Source organism: Pristiophorus japonicus, unplaced genomic scaffold, assembly GCF_044704955.1.
Source record: "Pristiophorus japonicus isolate sPriJap1 unplaced genomic scaffold, sPriJap1.hap1 HAP1_SCAFFOLD_642, whole genome shotgun sequence".
Taxonomy (NCBI): domain Eukaryota; kingdom Metazoa; phylum Chordata; class Chondrichthyes; family Pristiophoridae; genus Pristiophorus; species Pristiophorus japonicus.
The window spans coordinates 96,463-123,037 of record NW_027254554.1 but is presented as its reverse complement, the minus strand read 5'-3'; the positions used below and the strand labels follow the sequence as shown (position 1 = coordinate 123,037).

Here is a 26,575-nt window from a genome sequence, read left to right as displayed (position 1 = left end):
GCCATGATATTGAATGGTGGTGCAGTCTCGAAGGGCCGAATGGCCTTCTTCTGCACCTATTTTCTATGTTTCACTGTTTCTATGTCCGGATGCCCGACACGGGACTCCCCAAAGCAAGCGCTCTACTCGGAACTCCTTCATGGAAAACGAGCCAAAGGTGGGCAGAGGAAACGTTACAGGGACACCCTCAAAGCCTCCCTGATAAAGTGCAACATCTCCACCGACACCTGGGAGTCCCTGGCCAAAGACCAGTCCCGCCCGGAGTGGAGGAAGTGCATCCGGGAGGGTGCTGAGCATCTCGAGTCTCGTCGCCGAGAGCGTGCAGAAACCAAGCGCAGACAGCGTAAGGAGCGTGCGGCAAACCAGTCCCACCCTCCCCTTCCCTCAACGTCTATCTGTCCCACCTGTGACAGGGACTGTGGTTCCCGTATTGGACTGTTAAGCCACCTAAGGACTCAGGTTAAGAGTGGAAGCAAGTCTTCCTCGATTCCGAGGGGCTGCCTATGATGATCATGTACGACAGGAATTTTCTCCACTTGAATATTGGGAAGACCGAACCCATTGTTCTCGGTCCCCGTCCACAAACTCCGTTCACTGGCCACTGACTCCATCCCTCTCCCCAACTCCTGTCTGAGGCTGAACCAGACTGTTCAAAACCTCGGTGTAATATTTGATCCTGAAATGAGCTTCCGGCCATATATCCACAGCATAACTAAAACCCGCCTATTTCCCCCTCTGTAACATCGCCCGTCTCTGCCCCCTGCCTCAGCTCATCCGCTGCTGAAACCCTCATCCGTGCCTTTGTTACCTCCAGACTTGACTATTCCAACGCACTCCTGGCCGGCCTCCCACATTCTACCCAACGTAAACTAGAGGTGATCCAAAACTCGGCTGCCCCCGTGTCCTAACTCGCACCGAATCCCGCTCACCCATCACCCCCTGTGCTCACTGCCCCGTGTCCTAACTCGCACCGAGTCCCGTTCACCCATCACCCCCTGTGCTCACTGCCCCCGTGTCCTAACTCACACCGAGTCCCGCTCACCCATCACCCCCTGTGCTCGCTGCCCCCGTGTCCGTGGAATCAATTATTAAGGATGTCATAGCAGTGCATTTGGAAAGAGGTGACATGATAGGTCCAAGTCAGCATGGATTTGTGAAAGGGAAATCATGCTTGACAAATCTTCTGGAATTTTTTGAGGATGTTTCCAGTAAAGTGGAAAAGGGAGAACCAGTTGATGTGGTATATTTGGACTTTCAGAAGGCGTTCGACAAGGTCCCACACAAGAGATTGATGTGCAAAGTTAGAGCACATGGGATTGGGGGTAGTGTATTGACATGGATTGAGAACTGGTTGTCAGACAGGAAGCAAAGAGTAGGAGTAAATGGGTACTTTTCAGAATGGCAGGCAGTGACTAGTGGGGTACCGCAAGGTTCTGTGCTGGGGCCCCAGCTGTTTACACTGTACATTAATGATTTAGATGAGGGGATTAAATGTAGTATCTCCAAATTTGCGGATGACACTAAGTTGGGTGGCAGTGTGAGCTGCGAGGAGGATGCTGTGAGGCTGCAGAGCGACTTGGATAGGTTAGGTGAGTGGGCAAATGCATGGCAGATGAAGTATAATGTGGATAAATGTGAGGTTATCCACTTTGGTGGTAAAAACAGAGAGACAGACTATTATCTGAATGGTGACAGATTAGGAAAAGGGGAGGTGCAAAGAGACCTGGGTGTCATGGTACATCAGTCATTGAAGGTTGGCATGCAGGTACAGCAGGCGGTTAAGAAAGCAAATGGCATGTTGGCCTTCATAGCAAGGGGATTTGAGTACAGGGGCAGGGAGGTGTTGCTACAGTTGTACAGGGCATTGGTGAGGCCACACCTGGAGTATTGTGTACAGTTTTGGTCTCCGAACCTGAGGAAGGACATTCTTGCTATTGAGGGAGTGCAGCGAAGGTTCACCAGACTGATTCCCGGGATGGCGGGACTGACCTATCAAGAAAGACTGGATCAACTGGGCTTGTATTCACTGGAGTTCAGAAGAATGAGAGGGGACCTCATAGAAACATATAAAATTCTGACGGGGTTAGACAGGTTAGATGCAGGAAGAATGTTCCCAATGTTGGGGAAGTCCAGAACCAGAGGTCACAGTCTAAGGAGAAGGGGTAAGCCATTTAGGACCGAGATGCGGAGGAACTTCTTCACCCAGAGAGTGGTGAACCTGTGGAATTCTCTACCACAGAAAGTTGTTGAGGCCAATTCACTAAATATATTCAAAAAGGAGTTAGATGAGGTCCTTACTACTAGGGGGATCAAGGGGTATGGCGAGAAAGCAGGAATGGGGTACTGAAGTTGAATGTTCAGCCATGAACTCATTGAATGGCGGTGCAGGCTAGAAGGGCCGAATGGCCTACTCCTGCACCTATTTTCTATGTTTCTATGTCCTAACTCGCACCCAGTCCCGTTCACCCATCACTCCCTGTGCTCGCTGCCCCCGTGTCCTAACTCGCACCCAGTCCCGCTCACCTATCACCCCCTGTGCTCGCTGCCCCGTGTCCTAACTCGCACCCAGTCCCGCTCACCCATCACCCACTGTGCTCACTGACCCCGTGTCCTAACTCGCACCGAGTCCCGCTCACCCATCACCCACTGTGCTCACTGACCCCGTGTCCTAACTCGCACCGAGTCCCGCTCACCCATCACCCACTGTGCTCACTGACCCCGTGTCCTAACTCGCACCGAGTCCCGCTCACCCATCACCCACTGTGCTCACTGACCCCGTGTCCTAACTCGCACCGAGTCCCGCTCACCCATCACCCCCTGTGCTCGCTGCCCCGTGTCCTAACTCGCACCCAGTCCCGCTCACCCATCACCCCCTATGCTCGCTGCCCTGTGTTCTAACTCACATCGAGTCCCGCTCACCCATCACCCCCTGTGCTCGATGCCCCGTGTCCTAACTCGCAGCGAATCCCGCTCACCCATCACCCCCTGTGCTCGCTGCCCCGTGTCCTAACTCGCACCGAGTCCCGCTCACCCATTACCCCCTGTGCTCACTGTCCTGTGTCCTAACTCGCACCCAGTCTCGCTTACCCATCACCCCCCTGTGCTCACTGACCAACATTGGCTCCCGGTTAAGCAACGCCTCGATTTCAAAATTCTCATCCTTGTTTTCAAATCCCTCCATGGCCCTCACCCCTCCCTATCTCTGTAACTTCCTCCAGCCCCAAAATCGCCCGAGATGTCTGTACTCCTGGTGAGTATCCCTGATTATAATCGCTCCACCATCGGTGGCCGTGTCTTCTGTTGCCTGGGCCCCAAGCTCTGGAACTCCCTCCCTCAACCTCTCCGCCAGAGATAGGGATGGGTGTGTAGGGGCTGGAGGAGATTTCAGGGATCAGGAGGGCTGTAGGGGCTGGAGGAGGTTACAGAGATAGGGAGGGGTGTAGGGGCTGGAGGAGATTCCAGAGATCAGGAGGGCTGTAGGGGTTGGAGGAGGTTACAGAGATAGGGAGGGGTGTAGGGGCTGGAGGGAGTTAAAGAGATAGGGAGGGGTGTAGGAACTGGAGGGGGTTACAGAGATATGGAGGGGTGTAGGAGCTTGAGGTGGTTACAGAGATAGGGAGGGTGTAGGGGCAGGAGGAGGTTACAGAGATAGGGAGGGGTGTAGGGGCTGGAGGAGATTACAGAGATAGGGAGGGGTGTAGGGGCTGGAGGAGGTTACAGAGATAGGGAGGGGTGTAGGGGCTGGAGGGAGTTACAGAGATAGGGAGGGGTGTAGGAACTGGAGGGAGTTACAGAGAAAGGGAGGGGTGTAGGAGCTTGAGGTGGTTACAGAGATAGGGAGGGTGTAGGGGCTGGAGGAGGTTACAGAGATAGGGAGGGGTGTAGGGGCTGGAGGGGGTTACAGAGATAGGGAGGGGTGTAGGGGCTGGAGGAGGTTACAGAGATAGGGAGGGGTGTAGGGGCTGGAGGGAGTTACAGAGATAGGGAGGGGTGTAGTGGCTGGAGGAGGTTACAGAGATAGGGAGGGTTGTAGGGGCTGGAGGAGGTTACAGAGATAGGGAGGGGTGTAGGGGCTGGAGGGAATTACAGAGATAGGGAGGGGTGTAGGGGCTGGAGGAGGTTACAGAGATAGGGAGGGGTGTAGGGGCTGGAGGAGGTTACAGAGATAGGGAGGGATGTAGGGGCTGGAGGGGGTTACAGAGATAGGGAGGGGTGTAGGGGCTGGAGGGGGTTACAGAGATAGGGAGGGGTGTAGGGGCTGGAGGAGCTTACAGAGATAGGGAAGGATGCAGGGGCTGGAGGAGGTTACAGAGATAGGGAGGGGTGTAGGAGCTGGAGGAGGTTACAGAGATAGGGAGGGGTGTAGGGGCTGGAGGAGGTTACAGATATAGGGAGGGGTGTAGGGGCTGGAGAAGGTTACAGAGATAGGGAGGGGTGTAGGAGCTGGAGGGAATTACAGAGATAGGGAGTGGTGTAGGGGCAGAAGGGAATTACAAAGATAGGGAGGGGTGCAGGGGCTGGAGGGAATTACAGAGATAGGGAGGGGTGCAGGGGCTGGAGGGAATTACAGAGATAGGGAAGGGTGTAGGGGCTGGAGAAGGTTACAGAGATAGGGAGGGGTGTAGGGGCTGGAGGGGGTTACAGAGATAGGGAGGGGTGTAGGGGCTGGAGGAGGTTACAGAGATAGGGAGGGTTGTAGGGGCTGGAGGAAGTTACAGAGATAGGGAGGGGTGTAGGGGCTGGAGGGAATTACAGAGATAGGGAGGGGTGTAGGGGCTGGAGGAGGTTACAGAGATAGGGAGGGGTGTAGGGGCTGGAGGAGGTTACAGAGATAGGGAGGGATGTAGGGGCTGGAGGGGGTTACAGAGATAGGGAGGGGTGTAGGGGCTGGAGGGGGTTACAGAGATAAGGAGTGGTGTAGGGGCTGGAGGAGGTTACAGAGATAGGGAAGGGTGCAGGGGCTGGAGGAGGTTACAGAGATAGGGAGGGGTGTAGGGGCTGGAGGAGGTTACAGAGATAGGGAAGGATGTAGGGGCTGGAGGAGGTTACAGAGATAGGGAGGGATGTAGGGGCTGGAGAAGGTTACAGAGACTGGGAGGGGTGCAGGGGCTGGAGGGAATTACAGAGATAGGGAGGGGTGTAGGGGCTGGAGAAGGTTACAGAGATAGGGAGGGGTGTAGGGGCTGGAGGGAATTACAGAGATAGGGAGGGGTGTAGGGGCTGGAGAGAATTACAAAGATAGGGAGGGTGCAGGGGCTGGAGGAGGTTACAGAGATAGGGAGGGGTGTAGGGGCTGGAGAAGGTTACAGAGATAGGGAGGGGTGTAGGGGCTGGAGGGAATTACAGAGATAGGGAGGGGTGTAGGGGCTGGAGGAGGTTACAGAGATAGGGAGGGGTGTAGGGGCTGGAGGAGGTTACAGAGATAGGGAGGGATGTAGGGGCTGGAGGTGGTTACAGAGATAGGGAGGGGTGTAGGGGCTGGAGGGGGTTACAGAGATAGGGAGGGGTGTAGGGGCTGGAGGAGCTTACAGAGATAGGGAAGGATGCAGGGGCTGGAGGAGGTTACAGAGATAGGGAGGGGTGTAGGAGCTGGAGGAGGTTACAGAGATAGGGAGGGGTGTAGGGGCTGGAGGAGGTTACAGATATAGGGAGGGATGTCGGGGCTGGAGAAGGTTACAGAGACTGGGAGGGGTGCAGGGGCTGGAGGGAATTACAGAGATAGGGAGGGGTGTAGGTGCTGGAGAAGGTTACAGAGATAGGGAGGGGTGTAGGAGCTGGAGGGAATTACAGAGATAGGGAGTGGTGTAGGGGCAGAAGGGAATTACAAAGATAGGGAGGGGTGCAGGGGCTGGAGGGAATTACAGAGATAGGGAGGGGTGCAGGGGCTGGAGGGAATTACAGAGATAGGGAAGGGTGTAGGGGCTGGAGAAGGTTACAGAGATAGGGAGGGGTGTAGGGGCTGGAGGGGGTTACAGAGATAGGGAGGGGTGTAGGGGCTGGAGGAGGTTACAGAGATAGGGAGGGTTGTAGGGGCTGGAGGAAGTTACAGAGATAGGGAGGGGTGTAGGGGCTGGAGGGAATTACAGAGATAGGGAGGGGTGTAGGGGCTGGAGGAGGTTACAGAGATAGGGAGGGGTGTAGGGGCTGGAGGAGGTTACAGAGATAGGGAGGGATGTAGGGGCTGGAGGGGGTTACAGAGATAGGGAGGGGTGTAGGGGCTGGAGGGGGTTACAGAGATAAGGAGTGGTGTAGGGGCTGGAGGAGGTTACAGAGATAGGGAAGGGTGCAGGGGCTGGAGGAGGTTACAGAGATAGGGAGGGGTGTAGGGGCTGGAGGAGGTTACAGAGATAGGGAAGGATGTAGGGGCTGGAGGAGGTTACAGAGATAGGGAGGGATGTAGGGGCTGGAGAAGGTTACAGAGACTGGGAGGGGTGCAGGGGCTGGAGGGAATTACAGAGATAGGGAGGGGTGTAGGGGCTGGAGAAGGTTACAGAGATAGGGAGGGGTGTAGGGGCTGGAGGGAATTACAGAGATAGGGAGGGGTGTAGGGGCTGGAGAGAATTACAAAGATAGGGAGGGTGCAGGGGCTGGAGGGAATTACAGAGATAGGGAGGGGTGCAGGGGCTGGAGGGAATTACAGAGATAGGGAGGGGTGTAGGGGCTGGAGAAGGTTACAGAGATAGGGAGGGGTATAGGGGCTGGAGAAGGTTACAGAGATAGGGAGGGGTGTCGGGGCTGGAGAAGGTTACAGAGATAGGGAGGGGTGTCGGGGCTGGAGAAGGTTACAGAGATAGGGAGGGGTGTAGGGGCTGGAGAAGGTTACAGAGATAGGGAAGGGTGTAGGGGCTGCAGAAGGTTACAGAGATAGGGAAGGGTGTAGGGGCTGCAGAAGGTTACAGAGATAGGGAGGGGTGTAGGGGCTGGAAGAGGTTGCAGAGATAGGGAGGGGTGTAGGGGCTGGAGGAGGTTACAGAGATAGGGAGGGGTGTAGGGGCTGGAGGGGGTTACAGAGATAGGGAGTGGTGTAGGTGCTGGAGGAGGTTACAGAGATAGGGAGGGGTGTAGGTGCTGGAGGAGGTTACAGAGATAGGGAGGGGTGTAGGGGCTGGAGGGAGTTACAGAGATAGGGAGGGGTATCGGGGCTGGAGGAGGTTACAGAGATAGGGAGGGGTGTAGGGGCTGGAGGAGGTTACAGAGATAGGGAGGGGTATAGGGGCTGGAGGAGGTTACAGAGATAGGGAGGGGTGTAGGGGCTGGAGGAGGTTACAGAGATAGGGAGGGGTGTAGGGGCTGGAGGAGGTTACAGAGATAGGGAGGGGTATCGGGGCTGGAGGAGGTTACAGAGATAGGGAGGGGTGTAGGGGCTGGAGGAGGGTACAGAGACTGGGAGGGGTGTAGGGTCTGGAGGAGGGTACAGAGACTGGGAGGGGTGTAGGGTCTGGAGGAGGGTACAGTGAGCGGAATGTGAGAGAGGCCTGCCAGCTCTCGGTTCTCATCCAGTTGCGACCTCTTGCACATCCCCCGAGTTTCATCGCTCCATCGGTGGCCGTGCCTTCTGTTGCCTGGGCCCCAAGCTCTGGAATTCGTTCCCAAAACCTCTCCACCTCTCCACCTCTCTACTTCCTCCTCTTTAAGACGCTCCTATGAATCGCCTTGGGACATTAAAGGCGGTATACAAATGTGTTGTTTTTGTATGTAACTAAGTTGTTGTTGTAAATAAACGTCAGTTGTTGTACATACACGTAAGTTGTTGTTGTAAATACATGTCAGTTGTTGTTGTGTATAAATGTCAGTTGTTGTTGTATACAAGTACAAGCTGGTTGGTGTTGTTGTTGAAGGCTCAGCTCTCTCCCTCCCCCACCCACCCACGGATCCCTCCTGTTTAAGTTCATCCAACCACGTAATCTCCTTCTGTGGCTCGGTGTCAAATGTTTGTCTGGTAACACTCCTGAGAAGTGACTCGGGACGTTTTACTGTGTAGATGGCGTGTGTGCGCGATAGGTCTGCGTGTGTACAGTATGTGCAATGTGTGTTTGCGTGCAATGTGTCTGTGGGGGCGATATGTGCGTGCGTGTGATTTGTGCAGCTGTGTTTGTAATATGTGTGTATGCAATATGTGTGTGTGCAGTGTGTGTGTGCTTTTGTGCTTATATGCATGAGTGTGATATGTGCATGTGTGTGTAATATGTGCATCTGTGATATGTGCGTGTGTTTGTAATATGTGTGCATGCAATATGTCTGTGTGCAGTGTGTGTGTGCATGCGTGTAATATGTGCACGTGTGCAATATGTGTGTGCGTGTGATATGTGCGTGTGGGTGCAATATGTGCGTCTGTGATATGTGCGTGTGTGTGTAATATGTGCGTCTGTGATATGTGTGTGTGTGTGTAATATGTGCATGTGTGTGACATGTGCGTGCGTGTGTAATATGTGCGGCTGTGATATGTGCGTGTGTGTGTAATATGTGCATGTGTTTGATATGTGCGTGTGTGTAATATGTGCATGCGTGTGATATATGTGTGTGTGGGTGTAATATGTGCGTGTGTGATATGTGCGTGTGTGTAATATGTGCATGTGTGTGATGTTCGTGCGTGTGTAATATGTGTGTGTGTGTGATATGTGCGTGTGTGTAATATGTGCATGCGTGTGATATGTGTGTGTGTCTGTAATATGTGCGTCTGTGATATGTGCGTGTGTGTATAATATGTGCGTGTGTGTGATATGTGTGTGTGTGTGTAATATGTGCGTGCGTGTGATATGTGCGTGCGTATGTGCCATGTGCGTGTGTGTGTGATATGTGCGCGCGTGCGCGCGATATATGAGCATGTGATAGGTACGCGTGCGCGCTCTGTGTGTGCCCGATACACGCGTGCGTCTGCAAGTTGGGTTGCCCAGCGCTTGTTTCCCGTCGACTGCCGTCAGGGAATTCCCCGCCTGCTGGCCTGGGTTGACACAGCTCCCCCTCGACAGGTGAACAGGAACCGCTCTGCTGGAGCAGCAGCTGCCTGCTGGGATCGCTTGACCCCCACGGACCCCTGCTCTGCACCCCTCCCCAGCCCTCTCCCCCACACCCCACCCCCCCCCCACCCCCGGCCTCCTCCCATCCGCCGGGGGCTGGAAGGACCTACCAGCAAGATCGAGTCCGGCCTCTCACAGCCGAGACGCTCTCCATTGACAAAGTGTCTCCGGACGGTGCGCGGAGGCTTAACCCGTGTTGGTCACGGAGAGAATCGCAGCCTGCAGAACCCCTTACCTTCCGTGTGTTCCTCCTCCGTCGCCCCAAACCCCCACCCGCCCCCTTCCCTTCCCCCCCCCCCCCCCACTGCCGCCCTCCCAGAACCTCAAGCCACACACAGCCTCCGACTTGCACAGGCAGCGGTGGGAGAGAGAGAGCGAGAGAGAGAGAGAGAGAGAGCCCGGGAACCAGCGGAGCGACTGTGGGGAGGGCTGGCCAGGTTACCATAGCACCGCATCGACTGCGAAAAGCCCATTGTTTCTGTCAGGCAGCCTGCAGTCGCTCGCGCTCTCGCACAGGGGCTCTGGAGACTGGTGGGGGGGGGCACATCATCGGATCTGCTCCCCTCCGATCCACTCCACTCCCTTCCATTCCCTCCCCCTCCCCTCCCCTCCGATCCACTCCACTCCTCTCCCTCCCCCTCCCCATCAGTCCCCTCCCCTCCACTCCTCTCCCCTCCATTCCACTCCACTCCGATCCACTCCACTCCCCTCCATTCCCTCCCCCTCCCCTCCCCTCCACTCCCTCCCCCTCCCCATCAGTCCCCTCCCCTCCACTCCTCTCCCCTCCGATCCACTCCACTCCCCTCCCCATCAGCCCCCTCCCCTCCACTCCTCTCCCCTCCGATCCACTCCACTCCTCTCCACTCCCTCCCCATCAGTCCCCTCCCCTCCGCTCCTCTCCCCTCCGATCCACTCCACTCCACTCCCTCCCCCTCTCCATCAGTCCCCTCCCCTCCACTCCTCTCCCCTCCATTCCACATTCACCCCCTCCGATCCACTCCCCTCCCCTTCGATCCACTCCCCTCCCCTCCCCCTCCACTCCCCTCTACTCCCCATCCCTCCCCAACACTCCCCCTTTCCTCCACTCCCCCTCCCCTCCCCTCCCCCTCCACTCCCCATCCGTCCCCCTCCCCCTCCACTCCCCTCCCCTCCGCTTCTCTTCCCTCCATTCCACATCCATCCCCTCCGATCCACTTCCCTCCCCTTTGATCCACTCCCCTCCCCTTCGATCCACTCCCCTCCCCCTCCACTCCACTCTACTCGCCATCCCTCCCCTCCCCCTTCCCTCTACTCCCCCTCCCCTCTACTCCCCCTCCCCTCTACTCCCCTCCCCTCCACTCCCCATCCCTCCCCTCCCCACCGATCCACTCCCATCCCTTTTCCTCCCCTCACCCCCCCGCTTCTCTTCAACTCCCCTCCGCTTCTCTCCCCTCCATTCCACATCCCGCCCCTCCGATCCATTCCCCTCCCCTCCACTCCACTCCACTCCCCTCCCCTGCACTCCCCTCCTTTCCACTCCCCATCACTCCTCTCCCCTCCACTCCCCATCCTTCCCCTCCGACCCGCTCCCCTCCCTTCCCCTCTGAACCCCTCCGATCCCCTCCACTCCTCTCCCCTCCGCTCCTCTCCCCTCCTTTTCTCTTATTTATCTTATTTTCTTTGCGACCGACCGTCTCCTTAAACCCCTCTCCCCGAGCCCCTCCACCGTCACCTCCAAGTGCGAGGAGATCATGGCCTTCTTTCTCACTGAGACTTAGATCATCCGATACAGCCTCACCTGCCCTTCCCCTTCCCGAACTCCCCCCGGGATCGCCGCCGCCCGAGCACACTCCACAGTTCTCTCCCATTACCCCTCTCTCAGCTCACCTCGTCCCTTGACCCTACTCTCAATAACCGCTGACCAATCAACTTCCCCTCCCGGGCCCCTATGCTCTCATCATGACCTCTGAACCCCTCCATGGCTTCACCTCTCCTCCCTATCTCTGTAACCTCCTCCAGCCCCTACACCCCTCCCTATCTCTGTAACCTCCTCCAGCCCCTACACCCCTCCCTATCTCTGTAACCTCCTCCAGCCCCTACATCCCTCCCTATCTCTGTAACCTCCTCCAGCCCATACACCCCTCCCTATCTTTGTAACCTCCTCCAGCCCCTACACCTCTCCCTATCTCTGTACCCTCCTCCTACCCCTACACCACTCCCTATCTCTGTAATCTCCTCCAGCCCCTATACCCCTCCCTATCTCTGTAACCTCCTCCAGCCCCCCTATACCCCTCCCTATCTCTGTAACCTCCTCCAGCCCCTACACCCCTCCCTATCTCTGTAACCTCCTCCTACCCCTACACTCCTCCCTATCTCTGTAACCTCCTCCAGCTCTACATCCCTCCTTATCTCTGTAACATCCTCCAGCCCCTACAACCCTCCCTATCTCTGCAACTTCCTCCAGCCCCTACACCCCTCCCTATCTCTGTAACCTCCTCCAGCCCCTCCTCTAATTCTGCCCTCTGACCATCCCTGATTATAATCGCTCCGCCATCGGTGGCCGGGCCTTCTGTTGCCTGGGCCTCAAGTTCTGGAACTCCCTCCCGAAACATCTCCACCTCTCTACCTCTCTCTGGGTCTCCTACTTTAAGACGCTCCTTAAAACCCTGCCTCTTTGACCAGGTTTTTGGTCACCCGTCCAGGTATCTCCTTATTGCACGCCTTGGGACGTTAAAGGCGCTATATAAATGGAAGGTGGTGTTGTTGTTGGCATCATTCTGGGAACTGTGCGCTGTACTCCCTCCATGGCCAATATCTCCTATCTCCGACGGGGTGACCAGAACTGAATGCCGTGCTCGAGATGTGGTCTAACCTGAGCTCTGTAGAACTTCCACTCAAAACAAGCTTCACGTGGTCACACTTGCCCAGCCACGATTAAACACAGGCAGCAGTTATTGCTGAATGATTTCATTTTTAAACACATTTCCGGCTGATTTAAGTTCCCATGGAGCGGCGAGAGATCTGGGACGGAGGAGCGGCGAGAGATCGGGGCAGAGGAGCGGCGAGAGATCGGGGCGGAGGAGCGGCGAGAGATCTGGGACGGAGGAGCGGCGAGAGATCGGGGCGGAGGAGCGGCGAGAGATCGGGGACGGAGGAACGGCGAGAGATCGGGGCGGAGGAGCGGCGAGAGATCGGGGACGGAGGAACGGCGAGAGATCGGGGCGGAGGAGCGGCGAGTGATCGTGGCGGAGGTGCGGAGAATGAGGGTACGGTGCCCAGAAGAGGCGAGGGCCCAGGAGCAGCACGGACCAGCCCACACTGTGCGATATGTGCGCGCACTGGGTCCGTGCAGCAGAGCTGGTCTCCAGTCGTCCTGGTTAACCCTTGTTACCCTGGTTAAGCCACTGGACCCACACCTCGCTCTGTCAAGCCCGTGTGGTGTACAACGGTCACCCCACGTTAAAACAATCCACCCACAGGCATCTTCCACCCTTCAGGATGTAGTTCAGGATCTGGAATATCAGGTCCTTCATTGAAACATCTGTGAACTCATGTGGGATCGACTCATCCTCATTCGAGGGACCACCTATGAGGATGCTGTGGCCGGGAGATGTGAGACACAAGAGGTGAAATCCAACATTGGTTGTTAGCGAATCTGCCGCCCATGATAAGAAATAGGAGCAGGAGTCGGCCATTTGCCCCCTCGAGCCTGCTCCGCAATTCAATGAGATCATGGCTGACCTTCGACCTCAACTCCACTTTCCCGCCCTGTCCCCATATCCCTCGATTCCCTTAATATCCAAAAATCTATCGATCTCAGCCTTGAATATACTCAACGACTGAGCCTCCACAGCCCTCTGGGGCAGAGAATTCCAAAGGTTCACCCCCCTCTGAGTGAAGAAGTTTCTCCTCATCTCAGTCCTAAATGGTCGACCCCTTATCCTGAGACTGTGACCCCTGGTTCTCGACTCCCCAGCCCGGGGGAAACATCCTCCCTGCATTTACCCTGTCAAGCCCCTGTAAGAATGTTGTATGTTTCGAAAATAGGTGCAGGAATAGGCCATTTGGCCCTTCGAGCCTGCACCACCATTCAATAAGATCATGGCTGATCATTCACCTCAGTACCCCTTTTCCTGCTTTCTCTCCATACGCCTTGATCTCTTGAGCCGTAAGTGCCATATGTAACTCCCTCTTGAATATATCCTACGGGATCACCTCTCATTCGATATTCTCTAAACGCCAGAGAATATTGGCCTAGCCTACTCAGTCTCTCCTCATAGGACAATCCCCCCATCCCGGGAATCAGTCATGGTGGATAGAGGTGTACCGATGGATGTGGTGCATTTAGATTTCCAAAAGGCATTCGATAAGGTGCCACACAAAAGGTTACTGCAGAAGATAGAGGTACGTGGAGTCAGAGGAAATGTATTAGCATGGATAGAGAATTGGCTGGCGAACAGAAAGCAGAGAGTCGGGATAAATGGGTCCTTTTCGGGTTGGAAATCAGTGGTTAGTGGTGTGCCACAGGGATCGGTGCTGGGACCACAACTGCTTACATTATACATAGATGACCTGGAAGAGGGGACAGAATATAGTGTAACAAAATTTGCAGATGACACAAAGATTAGTGGGAAAGCGGGTTGTGTCGAGGACACAGAGAGGCTGCAAAGAGATTTAGATAGGTTAAGCGAATGGGCTAAGGTTTGGCAGATGGAATACAATGTCGGAAAGTGTGAGGTCATCCACCTTGGGAAAAAAAACAGGAAAAGGGAATATTATTTGATTGGGGAGAAATTACAACATGCTGAGGTGCAGAGGGACCTGGGGGTCCTTGTGCATGAATCCCAAAAAGTTAGTTTGCAGGTGCAGCAGGTAATCAGGAAGGCAAATGCAATGTTGGCCTTCATTGCGAGAGGGATGGAGTACAAAAGCAGGGAGGTCCTGCTGCAACTGTACAGGGTATTGGTGAGGCCGCACCTGGAGTACTGCGTGCAGTTTTGGTTACCTTACTTAAGGAAGGATATACTGGCTTTGGAGGGGGTACAGAGACGATTCACGAGGCTGATTCCGGAGATGAGGGGGTTACCTTATGATGATAGATTGAGTAGACTGGGTCTTTACTCGGAGTTCAGAAGGATGAGGGGGTGATCTTATAGAAACATTTAAAATCATGAAAGGGAGAGACAAGATAGAGGCAGAGAGGTTGTTTCCACTGGTCGGGGAGACTAGAACTAGGGGGCACAGCCTCAAAATACGGGGGAAGCCAATTTAAAACCGAGTTGAGAAGGAATTTCTTCTCCCAGAGGGTTGTGAATCTGTGGAATTCTCTGCCCAAGGAAGCAGTTGAGGCTAGCTCATTGAATGTATTCAAGTCACAGATAGATAGATTTTTAACCAATAAAGGAATTAAGGGTTACGGGGAGCGGGCGGGTAAGTGGAGCTGAATCCACGGCCAGATCAGCCATGATCTTGTTGAATGGCGGAGCAGGCTCGAGAGGCTAGATGGCCTACTCCTGTTCCTAATTCTTATTATGTTCTTATGAACCTTCGCTGCACTCCCTCTCTGGCAAGTATATCCTTCCTTAAGGTAAGGAGACCAAAACTGCACACAATACTCCAGGTGCGGTCTCACCAGGGCCCTGTATAACTGTAGTAAGCGTGGGGCTGAAATTGCCCACCACTGGAAGCAGGGTGCACCTACCCCTGTTGTTTTTACCGGCGCGGTTGATGCAGTGACCTCTTGTGCGAAATTCCATTCTTTGGCTTGATTCTCAGCGGACCGCAAGTCGGTCATAACGGGGGCGGAAGCAGGGGGTGGGGGGGGGGCTGCTGAGTGCCCATTGCAGCCGCTCTTCAGCGCAGTGCTGATGACATCGACACGGCCCCATGGCTCTCCCCCCTTCACTTCAAGGGGCGAGCCTGCACGATTAACAAGAACACACGAAATAGGAGCGGGAGTAGGCTACACGGCCCCCTCCCCGAGCCTGCTCCGCTACTTAATATACATTTTTGGCTGATCCGATCTCCGGGCGGCTTGCGAGCACCATCAGCAGGCCGGGGCCGTTGGAGGGAGCAGCGCGTGCTGCTGCAGGAGGGGCGACGGCTACGAAGCCAGGTCGATGATTGCAGCGCGGGCAGGCACAGCAGGAGGGGCGAAGGAGCGGCGAGAGTCCGGGGGGGGGAGGCGGGGGCGATATGATCGGGGCCCGGGAGAGGCGAGAGTTCTGGGCCCAGGAGAGGCGAGGGCCAAGCTCACACTGTGCGATATGTGTGCGCGCACTGGGTCCGTGTGCAGCAGAGCTGGTCTCCAGTCGTCCTGGTTAACCCTTGCCACTGGACCCAGACCTCGCTCTGTCAAGCCCGTGTGGTGGCTGGTGTACAACGGTCACCCCACGTTAAAACAATCCACCCACAGGCATCTTCCACCCTTTCAGGACCTGGAATATTAGGTCCTTCATTGAAACACCCGTGACCTCATCCCCTTTTAGCATGGAAGCAAGTCATCCTCGTTTCGAGGGACTGTCTATTCAAGTCACAGATAGATAGATTTTTTAACCAATAAGGGAATTAAGGGTTACGGGGAGCGGGCGGGTAAGTGGAGCTGAGTCCACGGCCAGATCAGCCATGATCTTGTTGAATGGCGGAGCAGGCTCGAGGGGCTAGATGGCCTACTCCTGTTCCTAATTCTTATGATGATCATGGACTGCCCGCTCCCCATCACCCCTTTTCCCTTTATTCCCTGAAGAAACTATTTCTGTCTTAAATTTATTCAATGTCCCGGCTTCCACAGCTCTCTGGGGCAGAGAATTCCACAGATTTACAACCCTCTGAGAGAAGAAATTCTTCCTCATCTCAGTTTTAAATGGGCGGCCCCTTATTCTAAGACCATGCCCCCCTAGTTCTAGTCTCCCCCATCAGTGAAAACATCCTCTCTGCATCCACCTTGTCAAGCCCCCCCTCATAATCTTATACGTTTCGATAAGATCACCTCTCATTCTTCTGAATTCCAATGAGTAGAGGCCCAACCTCCTCAACCTTTCCTCATAAGTCAACCCCCTCATTTCCGGAATCAACCGAGTGAACCTTCTCTGAACTGCCTCCAAAGCAAGTATATCCTTTCGTAAATATGGAAACCAAAACTGCACGCAGTACTCCAGGTGTGGCCTCACCAATACCCTGTATAACTGTAGCAAGACTTCCCTGCTTTTATACTCCATCCCCTTTGCAATAAAGACCAAGATACCATTGGCCTTCCTGATCACTTGCTGTACCTGCATACTATCCTTCTGTGTTTCATGCACAAGTAACCCCCAGGTCCCGCTGTACTGCAGCACTGTGCAATCTTTCTCCGTTTAACTAATAACTTGCTCTTTGATAATTGAAATTCGGACCACTGGACCAACAGGGAGGGTTTCGACCGGGCCAGTGGGTCTGGTACCCAAGAGAGGGGGCGCCAGGCTGCCTGTTGGTAGCCCTGCTGAACCCGGCAGGGGGGGGGTGGGGAGTGGTATAAGTGTCGGCCAGACACGGCAGTCGTCCTACAACAACAAAAAAAACCATGGCGACCACGGCAGTGCGCCCTCCCCTTTAACGGCAGCCGGACCGCCACGTTGAACAGAATTCCAAGCCCTGCGCTCCGGCTCAAAATAGGTTAACGGTGGCACCAAGATTCTTTCGCCGTCATTTCGCCACCGGGGAAGGGTGGCTGTAAGGCTACTAATCTTCAGAGAAAACACAGACCGTGAACTAAACGTTGAGTGATACAAGCTTTGGAATTAAACTGGACATTTGGAATTAAACAGGTGGTCAGGAACCCTCCACCCTCCCAAAAAAAAAAACTGACTTCATGCATAACTACAATGGAATGTTACAGGAGACCCTGAACTCAATTGACCAGGGTGGGGAAAACAGCCATTTTGGAGACATCGAGTCTGTAACAACAAAGGACTCCTCTCTCTCCCCCCCCACCCCCGCGTCACAAGGTGCAAATTTTTGGGCGAACAGCATTTCAGCATATGGGAATATCTTTTGCATACAAATCAGGAGCAATTCAACCTCATCACCAAACAGTTAAACGGATCGATAATCAAATTTCGTCACAGTGGGAAACTTATTCAAAACACACGGACAGGCAACTGGAGCAGAACACGCAGGAAGGAAGCACAAGCAGGAGAAAGGACACAGGAAGAAACAGCAAGCAGGGCACGGAACAGCAAGAAGCTGCAAAGAACGGCCAGGCGAAGAACCGACCCGTCACGGAACCGACGACCACGAACCCACGATAGGGACAGCCAGGAATGGCGATTGTATGTCTGCAGTCGACTTGTCTCAGCAGTCCAGTCCTGTCGTCTTTAAGTCGGGTTTTTTGTTGGGTAATAACACTGAACACTGGGTTCAGCCTAAAGTTTTGTGCCACGTGTTGTGCTCTCCCCACTATAAGTTCCGAGGTCTAACAATCAGGAGAGAGTGAAAAACACACACCCTCCAGGACGGACATCGACAGTGCGCGCTCTGATGACGCACTTAGCACCGATCGGCGGTAGCGGGGGTGGGGAGAAGGTCACCGCCGGTTGACCGCAACAGAATTTTCAAAATGGCGGCCACCCCACGGAAAATCGGCGCCCATTCCACTCTGTAGCGTGGCCGTCGGTAACGGGCCTTCAGGGAAGGGGCAATTTTGGCCGTCCTTATTCTTATGCTCCAGCCCCCTTGCGATAAAGGCGAACATACCACACTTGCCAATCGCTTGCCGCACCTGCGTGTCGACTGCGCGTAAAAAGCCCCGCGAGATTTTCCCTTCGAAGACAGCTTGCGCGCACCGCCACGCAGGCGGTTCGAGATAAATACACGAGGGGGTTAGGACGCGGTTAAAGCTAACAAACTTTATTATAGAATCTGAAAACCATATAACACCGGTGCGAGGAGCCATCAGTTGACTGTCGAGGTGCAAAACGCAAAATGAACGGCAAGTTGTTCAGTGGCCAATGGGAGAGAGGCCGTCCGCTTCTGCGTGGGCGAGTTCAAGGAAGGTCAGCAAATTCCGCACTTCGGGAGAACGTTGGGTTGTCTGAAGATCCAGGAGCAGGTCGTCACGGTTTCTGATCGCCATCAGCTTCTCCTGTGAGCAGGGAACAGAGCACAAAAGGATTAGGAGCAGGAGTCGGCCATTCGGCCCCTCGAGCCTGCTCCGCCATTCAATGAGACCACGGCTGACCTTCGACCTCAGCTCCACTTTCCCGCCCGATCCCCATTGCCCTTGATTTCTTTAGTGTCCAAAAATCTATCGATCTCTGCCTTGAATATAAGAACATAAGAAATAGGAGCAGGAGTAGGCCATACGGCCCCTCGAGCCTGCTCCGCCATTTATTACAATCATGACTGATCCGATCATGGACTCAGCTCCACTTCCCCGCCCGCTCCCCATAACCCCTTATCGGTTAAGAAACTGTCTATCTCTGTCTTAAATATATTCAATGACCCGGCTTCCACAGCTCTCTGAGGCAGCGAATTCCACAGATTTACAACCCTCTGAGAGAAGACATTCCTCCTCATCTCAGTTTTAAATGGGCGGCCCCTTATTCTAAGACCATGCCCCCTAGTTCTAGTCTCCCCCCCATCAGTGGAAACATCCTCTCTGCATCCACCTTGTCGAGCCCCCCCTCATAATCTTATACGTTTCCATAAGATCACCTCTCATTCTTCTGAATTCCAATGAGTAGAGGCCCAACCTACTCAACCTTTCCTCGTACGTCAACCTCCTCATCTCCGGAATCAACCGAGTGAACCTTCTCTGAACTGCCTCCAAAGCAAGTGTATCCTTTCGTAAATATGGAAACCAAAACTGCACGCAGTACTCCAGTATACTGATTGGGCTAACCAAACTGGTTCCAGATTCCAGCATCCGCGGTGTTTTGCGTTTGTGTCAGGTGAAAATCGACGGGCTAGTATTTTGATTGCTTTTTAAAAAAAATAGTTTTCATCACCGCTGCAACCACTTGGGCGGGGCCCAGGCCGAAAAATCCCCGCGCTGAATTTGGGTCGGGTCGGCCTGCTGACCCCAAAGCAGCGGCCATTCGATTTTCAGGCATGGCCGCCGCAAACGAGCATTAAGGGGTCTCTGTGAGACCCTGAATTTCGGCCCCCTGGGTATAAGGGCCTGCGTTCCAATGGCCTTCTTGATTATTTTCTGTACCTGCCCAGGTCGTTTAAACTCGTTGGACCTGCACAGTTTCTAGCTTGTCACCATTTAGAAAGTGCACTGATCTCTCGTTTTTGTTTTCGCCCAAGGTGGACAACCTCACTGACCGGAATCCATTTGTTTCACGGTTTTTTGCCCATTCACTTCATTTATTAATAATTCTTGGTATGCAAGAACATAAGAAATAGGAGCAGGAGTAGGTCATACGGCCCCTCGAGCCTGCTCCGCCATTTAATACGATCATGGCTGATCCGATCATGGACTCAGCTCCACTTCCCCGCCCGCTCCGCGTAACCCCTCATCGGTTAGCATGCTGCGGGATGGAGTCGAGAACACTCGAGTCAAAGGCAGAGTCTCGATTGAGGAGGTCTTCGAAGTGCCCCTTCCAGCGGGCCCTGACAGCCTCGGTGTCCTTGTTCAGTGTTTCCCCGTTCTTGGCCAGCAGCAGGGTGAGGCCTTGGGTGTTTGGACCGAAGGTGGCCTTGACTGCGAAGAGGAATCCTCGCATATCATGGCTGTCGGCCAGGTTAAGAAACTGTCTATTTCTGTCTTAAATATATTCAATGTCCCAGCCTCCACAGCTCTCTGAGGCAGCGAATTCCACAGATTTACAACCCTCAGAAGAAATTTCTCCTCATCTCAGTTTTAAATGGGCGGCCCCTTATTCTAAGACCATGCCCCCTAGTTCTAGTCTCCCCCATCAGTGGAAACATCCTCTCTGCATCCACCTTGTCAAGCCCCCTCATAATCTTATACGTTTCGATAAGATCACCTCTCATTTTTCTGAATTCCAATGAGTAGAGGCCCAACCTCCTCAACATTTCCTCATAAGTCAACCTCCTCATCCCCGGAATCAACCGAGTGAACCTTCTCTGAACTGTCTCCAAAGCAAATATGGAAACCAAAACTGCACGCAGTATTCCAGGTGTGGCCTCACCAATACCCTGTATAACTGTAGCAAGACTTCCCTGCTTTTATACTCCATCCCCTTTGCAATAAAGGCCAAGATACCATTGGCCTTCCTGATCACTTGCTGTACCTGCACACTAACCTTTTGTGTTTCATGCACAAGTAACCCCAGGTCCCGCTGTACTGTGGAACTTTGCAATCTTTCTCCATTTAAATAATAACTTGCTCTTTGATTTTTTTCTGACAAAGTGCATGACCTCATACTCCCCAACATTATACTCCATCTGACAAATTTTTTGCCCACTCACTTAGCCTGTCTATGTCCTTTTGCAGATTTTTTGTGTCCTCCTCACACATTGCTTTTCCTCCCATCTTTGTATCGTCAGCAAACTTGTCTACGTTACACTCAGTCCCTTCTTCCAAGTCGTTAATAGAGATTGTAAATAGTTGGGGTCCCAGCACTGATCCCTGCGGCACCCCACTAGTCACTGGTTACCAACACGAGAATGAACCGTTTTTCCCGACTCTCTGTTAGTTAGCCAATCCTCTATCCATGCTGATATATTACCCCCAACCCCGTGAACTTAATGAAATGATGTACCATCAAGGAGCAGTTGGAACTAGCTAATAATAATTCTGAAAGACATGCTCCCGTACGCTGCACTGCGAAACTAGGCCTCCGACTGGAATCCTTCGGGACCACCGGGTATTTTCGGTTAAAAATTTCGGGTCGGAGGCATTTGTCCGACCGCAGTTTTTGCCCCCATCGATGAGGCAGGATGTGGATGGTTCCGACTCGTTCCAGTACCATTTCCCCGCTCTGTGGGTACTAACCTGAAGGGTAGCTTGCTGGAAGCTGGTTTGAGGAAGCTCGGGGAGGTTCAGAACCCCAGGATTCATATTCTGTGGAAAGGCAAGCGGAAAGGGAGAGTCGTCAGTCTTGTGTGTCGAGGTGAAACACGGTAAATTCCCGCGTGTCCAATGACCCATGACCTCAGGATGTCCCAAAGCGCTTTAGAAGAAAAGAAAGGCAGACCTGGATTTATATAGCACCTCTCACGACCACTGGTCGTCTCAAAGCGCTATACAGCCAATGAAGCACTTTTGGAGTGCAGTCACTGTTGCAATGTGGGATACATGGCAGCCAACCTGACCACAGCAAGCTCCCACAATATGATAACGATCCAGATACATAAGAACATAAGAATTAGGAACAGGAGGAGGCCATCTAGCCCCTCGAGCCTGCTCCGCCATTCAACAAGATCATGGCTGATCTGGCCGTGGACTCAGTTCCATTTACCCGCCCGCTCCCCATAACCCTTAATTCCCTTATTGGTTAAAAATCTATCTATCTGTGACTTGAATACATTCAATGAGCTAGCCTCAACTGCTTCCTTGGGCAGAGAATTCCACAGATTCACAACCCTCTGGGAGAAGAAATTAGCAAACCCCGGGGTTGGGAAGGGGATGGAAATCAGACTAGATAGTAAATATCGGCAAGAGCGAGAGTCCCGTTATCCCCGATCCCTCAGTCTGTCTCTCCCTCAGTCTGTCTCTCCCTCGATCCCCGATCCCTCAGTCTGTCTCTCCCTCTATCCCTCAGTCTGTCTCTCCCTCGATCCCCGATCCCTCAGTTTGTCTCTCCCTCGATTCCCGATCCATCAGTCTGCCTCTCTATTCCCGATCCCTCAGTCTGTCTGTCCCTCTATCCCAGATTCTTCAGTCTGTCTCTCTCACTATTCCCGATCCCTCAGTCTGTCTCTCCCTCGATCCCCGATCCCTCAGTCTGTCTCTCCCTCGATCCCCGATCCCTCAGTCTGTCTCTCCATCGATCCCCGATCCCTCAGTCTGTCTCTCTCTCGATCCCCGATCCCTCAGTCTGTCTCTCTCTCGATCCCCGATCCCTCAGTCTGTCTCTCCCTCGATCCCCGATCCCTCAGTCTGTCTCTCCCTCGATCCCCGATCCCTCAGTCTGTCTCTCCCTCGATCCCTCAGTCTGTCTCTCCCTCGATCCCCGATCCCTCAGTCTGTCTCTCTCTCGATCCCCGATCCCTCAGTCTGTCTTTCCCTCGATCCCCGATCCCTCAGTCTGTCTCTCTCTCGATCCCAGATCCTTCAGTCTGTCTCTCTCACTATTCCCGATCCCTCAGTCTGTCTCTCCCTCCATTCCCGATCCCTCAGTCTGTCTCTCCCTCGATCCCTGATGCATCAGTCTGTCTCTCTCTCTATCCCAGATCCTTCAGTCTGTCTCTCTCACTATTCCCGATCCCTCAGTCTGTCTCTCCCTCCATTCCCGATCCCTGTCTGTCTGTCTCTCTCTATTCCCGATCCCTCAGTCTGTCTCTCCCTCCATTCCCGATTCCTCAGTCTGTGTCTCCCTCGATCCCCGATCCCTCAGTCTCTCTCCTTCCATTCCCGATCCTTCAGTCTGTCTCTCTGTCTATTCCCGATCCTTCAGTTTGTCTCTCTCTCTATTCCCGATTCTTCAGTCTGTCTCTCCTTCTGTTCCCGATCCTTCAGTCTGTCTCTCTGTCTATTCCCGATCCTTCAGTCTGTCTCTCTCTCTATTCCCGATCCTTCAGTCTATCTCTCCCTCTAGTCCCGATCCCTCAGTCTGTCTGTCTCTCTATTCCCGATCCTTCAGTCTGTTTCTCCCTTGATCCCAGATCCTTCAGTCTGTCTCTCTCTCTATTCCCAATCCCTCAGTCTGTCTCTCCCTCTATCCCAGATCCTTCAGTCTGTTTCTCCCTCTATTCCAGATCCTTCAGTCTGTCTCTCCCTCTATTCCAGATCCCTCAGTCTATCCCTGCCTCTATTCCCGATCCCTCAGTCTGTCTCTCCCTCCATTCCCGATCCCTCAGTATGTTTCTCCCCCGATCCCCGATCCTTCAGTCTGTCTCTCTCTCTATTCCCAATCCCTCAGTCTGTCTCTCCTTCTGTTCCCGATCCTTCAGTCTGTCTCTCTCTCTATTCCCGATCCTTCAGTCTGTTTCTCCCTCGATCCCAGATCCTTCAGTCTGTCTCTCTCTCTATTCCCGATCCCTCAGTCTGTCTCTCCCTCTATCCCAGATCCTTCAGTCTGTCTCTCTCACAATTCCCGATCCTTCAGTCTGTCTCTCTTTCTATTCCCGATCCCTCAGTCTGTCTCTCCCTCTATCTCAGATCCTTCAGTCTGTTTCTCCCTCTATTCCCGATCCTTCAGTCTGTCTCTCTCTCTATTCCCGATCCCTCTGTCTGTCTCTCTCTATTCCCGATCCCTCAATCTGTCTCTCCCTCCATTCCCGATCCTTCAGTCGGTCTCACTCTCTATTCCAGATCCCTCAATCTGTCTCACTCTCTATTCCCGATCCCTCAGTCTGTCTCACTCTCTATTTCCGATTCCTCAGTCTGTCTCTCCCTCCATTCCCGATCCCTCAGTCTGTCTCTCCTTCTATTCCCGATCCCTCAGTCTGTCTCACTCTCTATTCCCGATCCTTCAGTCTGTCTCTCCCTGTATTCCCGCTCCCTCAGTCTGTCTCTCCCTGTATTCCTGATCGCTCAGTCTGTCTCTCCCTCCATTCCCGATCCCTCAGTCTGTCTCTCCTTCTATTCCCGATCCCTCAGTCTGTCTCACTCTCTATTCCCGATCCCTCAGTCTGTCTCACTCTCTATTTCCGATTCCTCAGTCTGTCTCTCCCTCCATTCCCGATCCCTCAGTCTGTCTCTCCTTCTATTCCCGATCCCTCAGCCTGTCTCACTCTCTATTCCCGATCCTTCAGTCTGTCTCTCCCTGTATTCCCGATCCCTCAGTCTGTCTCTCCCTGTATTCCCGATCGCTCAGTCTGTCTCTCCCTCCATTCCCGATCCCTCAGTCTGTTTCTCCCTGTATTCCTGATCGCTCAGTCTGTCTCTCCCTCCATTCCCGATCCTTCAGTCTGTCTCTCCTTCTATTCCCGATCCCTCAGTCTGTCTGACTCTCTATTCCCGATCCTTCAGTCTGTCTCTCCCTGTATTCCCGATCCCTCAGTGTGTCTCGGTCAATGTGACCAGGATAAGGAGAGCAGGATGCGGAAAACAAGCTTGGACAATGTCTCCAGTTTCCCAGTGCGCTGTACTAAGGGGCAGATGTGTCTGAGCCCCTGGGCCACCAACCTGCAGCTCACCACCCTCGGCATCGTCCAGGAGCTCTCTCAGGCTGCTGATATCGTCCTCCAGCCTCTCCACCTCTTCCCTGTTCCGTTCCAACGTGTCGAGAGTTTGGTCCAACTCATCCTGCGGACAAGGATAAAAACAAGGAATGCAGTGCAGCTTGGGAACAAGGGGTTTAAACAGATTGCAGGAGTACGGGGAGACAGAATGATAAGACTCAAGGATGGGGGATAGAGGGAGAGACAGACTGAGGGATCGGGAATAGAGGGAGAGACAGACTGAGGGATCGGGAATAGAGGGAGACACAGACTGAGGGATCGGGAATAGAGAGGGAGACAGACTGAGGGATCGGGAATAGAGGAAGACAGACTGAGGGATCGGGAATAGAGGGAGAGACAGACTGAGGGATCAGGAATAGAGGGAGACACAGACTGAGGGATCGGGAATAGAGGGAGACACAGACTGAGGGATCGGGAATAGAGAGGGAGACAGACTGAGGGATCGGGAATAGAGGGAGAGACAGACTGAGGGATCGGGAATAGAGAGGGAGACAGACTGAGGGATCGGGAATAGAGAGGGAGACAGACTGAGGGATCGGGAATAGAGAGGGAGACAGACTGAGGGATCGGGAATAGAGGGAGAGACAGACTGAGGGATCGGGAATAGAGAGAGAGACAGACTGAGGGATCGGGAATAGAGGGAGAGACAGACTGAGGGATCGGGAATAGAGAGAGAGACAGACTGAGGGATCGGGAATAGAGGGAGAGACAGACTGAGGGATTGGGAATAGAGGGAGAGACAGACTGAGGGATCGGGAATAGAGGGAGAGACAGACTGAGGGATCGGGAATAGAGGGAGAGACAGACTGAGGGATCGGGAATAGAGGGAGAGACAGACTGAAGGGTTGGGAATTGAAACATACACAACTCTTGCAGGGGCTTGACAGGGTCGATGTAGGGAAGATGTTTCCCCCGGGCTGGGGAGTCTAGAACCAGGGGTCACACAGTCTCAGGATAAGGGGTGGGCCATTTAAGACTGAGATGAAGAGAAATTTCTTCACTCAGAGGGGGGTGAATCTTTGGAATTCTCTGCCCCAGAGGGCTGTGGAGGCTCAGTCGTTGAGTATATTCAAGACAGAGATCGATAGATTTTTGGATATTAAGGGAATCGAGGGATATGGGGACAGGGCAGGAAAGTGGAGTTGAGGTCGAAGGTCAGCCATGATCTCATTGAATGGTGGAGGAGGCTCGAGGGGCCGAATGGCCGACTCCTGCTCCTATTTCTTATTTCTGATGTCCCATTTTCGATTACTTCTTGCATTGGCACATCTACAACAGCAACTTTCATTTACATAGCACCTGCAACGTAGTAAAACTTCCCAAGGCGCTTCATAGAAGCGATTATCAAACGCAAGTTAAAACCGAGCCACATAAGGAGATATCAGGGCAGGTGACCTAAAGCTTGTTGAAAGTGGTCGGTTTTAAGGAGCGTCTTTCGGGAGGAAAGATGCGGAGAGGTTTAGGGAGGAAATTCCAGAGCTGAGTACCTCAGCTGCTGAAGGCACGGCCACCAATGGTGGAACGATGAAGGTCAGAGACAAACAGAACATAAGAGCCCAAGAAGTAGGAGCAGGAGTAGGCCATACGGCCCCTCGAGCCTGCTCCGCCATTTAATACGATCATGGCTGATCCGATCATGGACTCAGTTCCACTTCCCTGCCCGCCCCCTTATCCCCTTATCGGTTAAGAAACTGTCTATCTCTGTCTTAAATATATTCAATGTCCCGGCTTCCACAGCTCTCTGAGGCAGAGAATTCCACAGATTTACAACCCTCAGAGAGAAGAAATTCCTCCTCATCTCAGTTTTAACTGGGCGGCCCCTTATTCTAAGACCATGCCCCCTAGTTCTAGTCTCCCCCATCAGTGGAAACATCCTCTCTGCATCCACCTTGTCAAGCCCCCTCATAATCTTAGACGTTTCGATAAGATCAACGCTCATTCTTCTGAATTCCAATGAGTAGAGGCCCAACCTCCTCAACCTTTCCTCATAAGTCAACCCCCTCATCCCCGGAATCAACCGAGTGAACCTTCTCTGAACTGTCCCCAAAGCAAGTATTTCCTTTCGTAAATATGGAAACCAAAACTGCACGCAGTACTCCAGGTGTGGCCTCACCAATACCCTGTATAACTGGAGCAAGACTTCCCTGCTTTTATACTCCATCCCCTTTGCAATAAAGGCCAAGATACCATTGGCCTTCCTGATCACTTGCTGTACCTGCATACTATCCTTCTGTGTTTCATGTACAAGTAACCCCAGGTCCCGCTGTACTGCAGCACTTTGCAAT

At 53.5% G+C, this 26,575-nt stretch overlaps 1 protein-coding gene across 1 annotated transcript in view; it reads right to left on the bottom strand.

Moving 5' to 3' along the window:
• Positions 1-17,863: 17,863 nt before the first annotated feature.
• cenpq (centromere protein Q) overlaps positions 17,864-26,575 on the bottom strand; it is a 66,314-nt gene continuing 57,602 nt past the window's right edge. The window contains exons 7-9 of the mRNA XM_070874024.1: positions 24,235-24,354; positions 20,938-21,006; positions 17,864-18,114 (exon numbers count right to left, since the gene is read on the bottom strand). Of these exons, the coding sequence (XP_070730125.1) occupies positions 17,971-18,114; positions 20,938-21,006; positions 24,235-24,354 (333 nt within the window). The 3' untranslated portion in view covers positions 17,864-17,970. The remainder of the gene's footprint in view (positions 18,115-20,937; positions 21,007-24,234; positions 24,355-26,575) is intronic.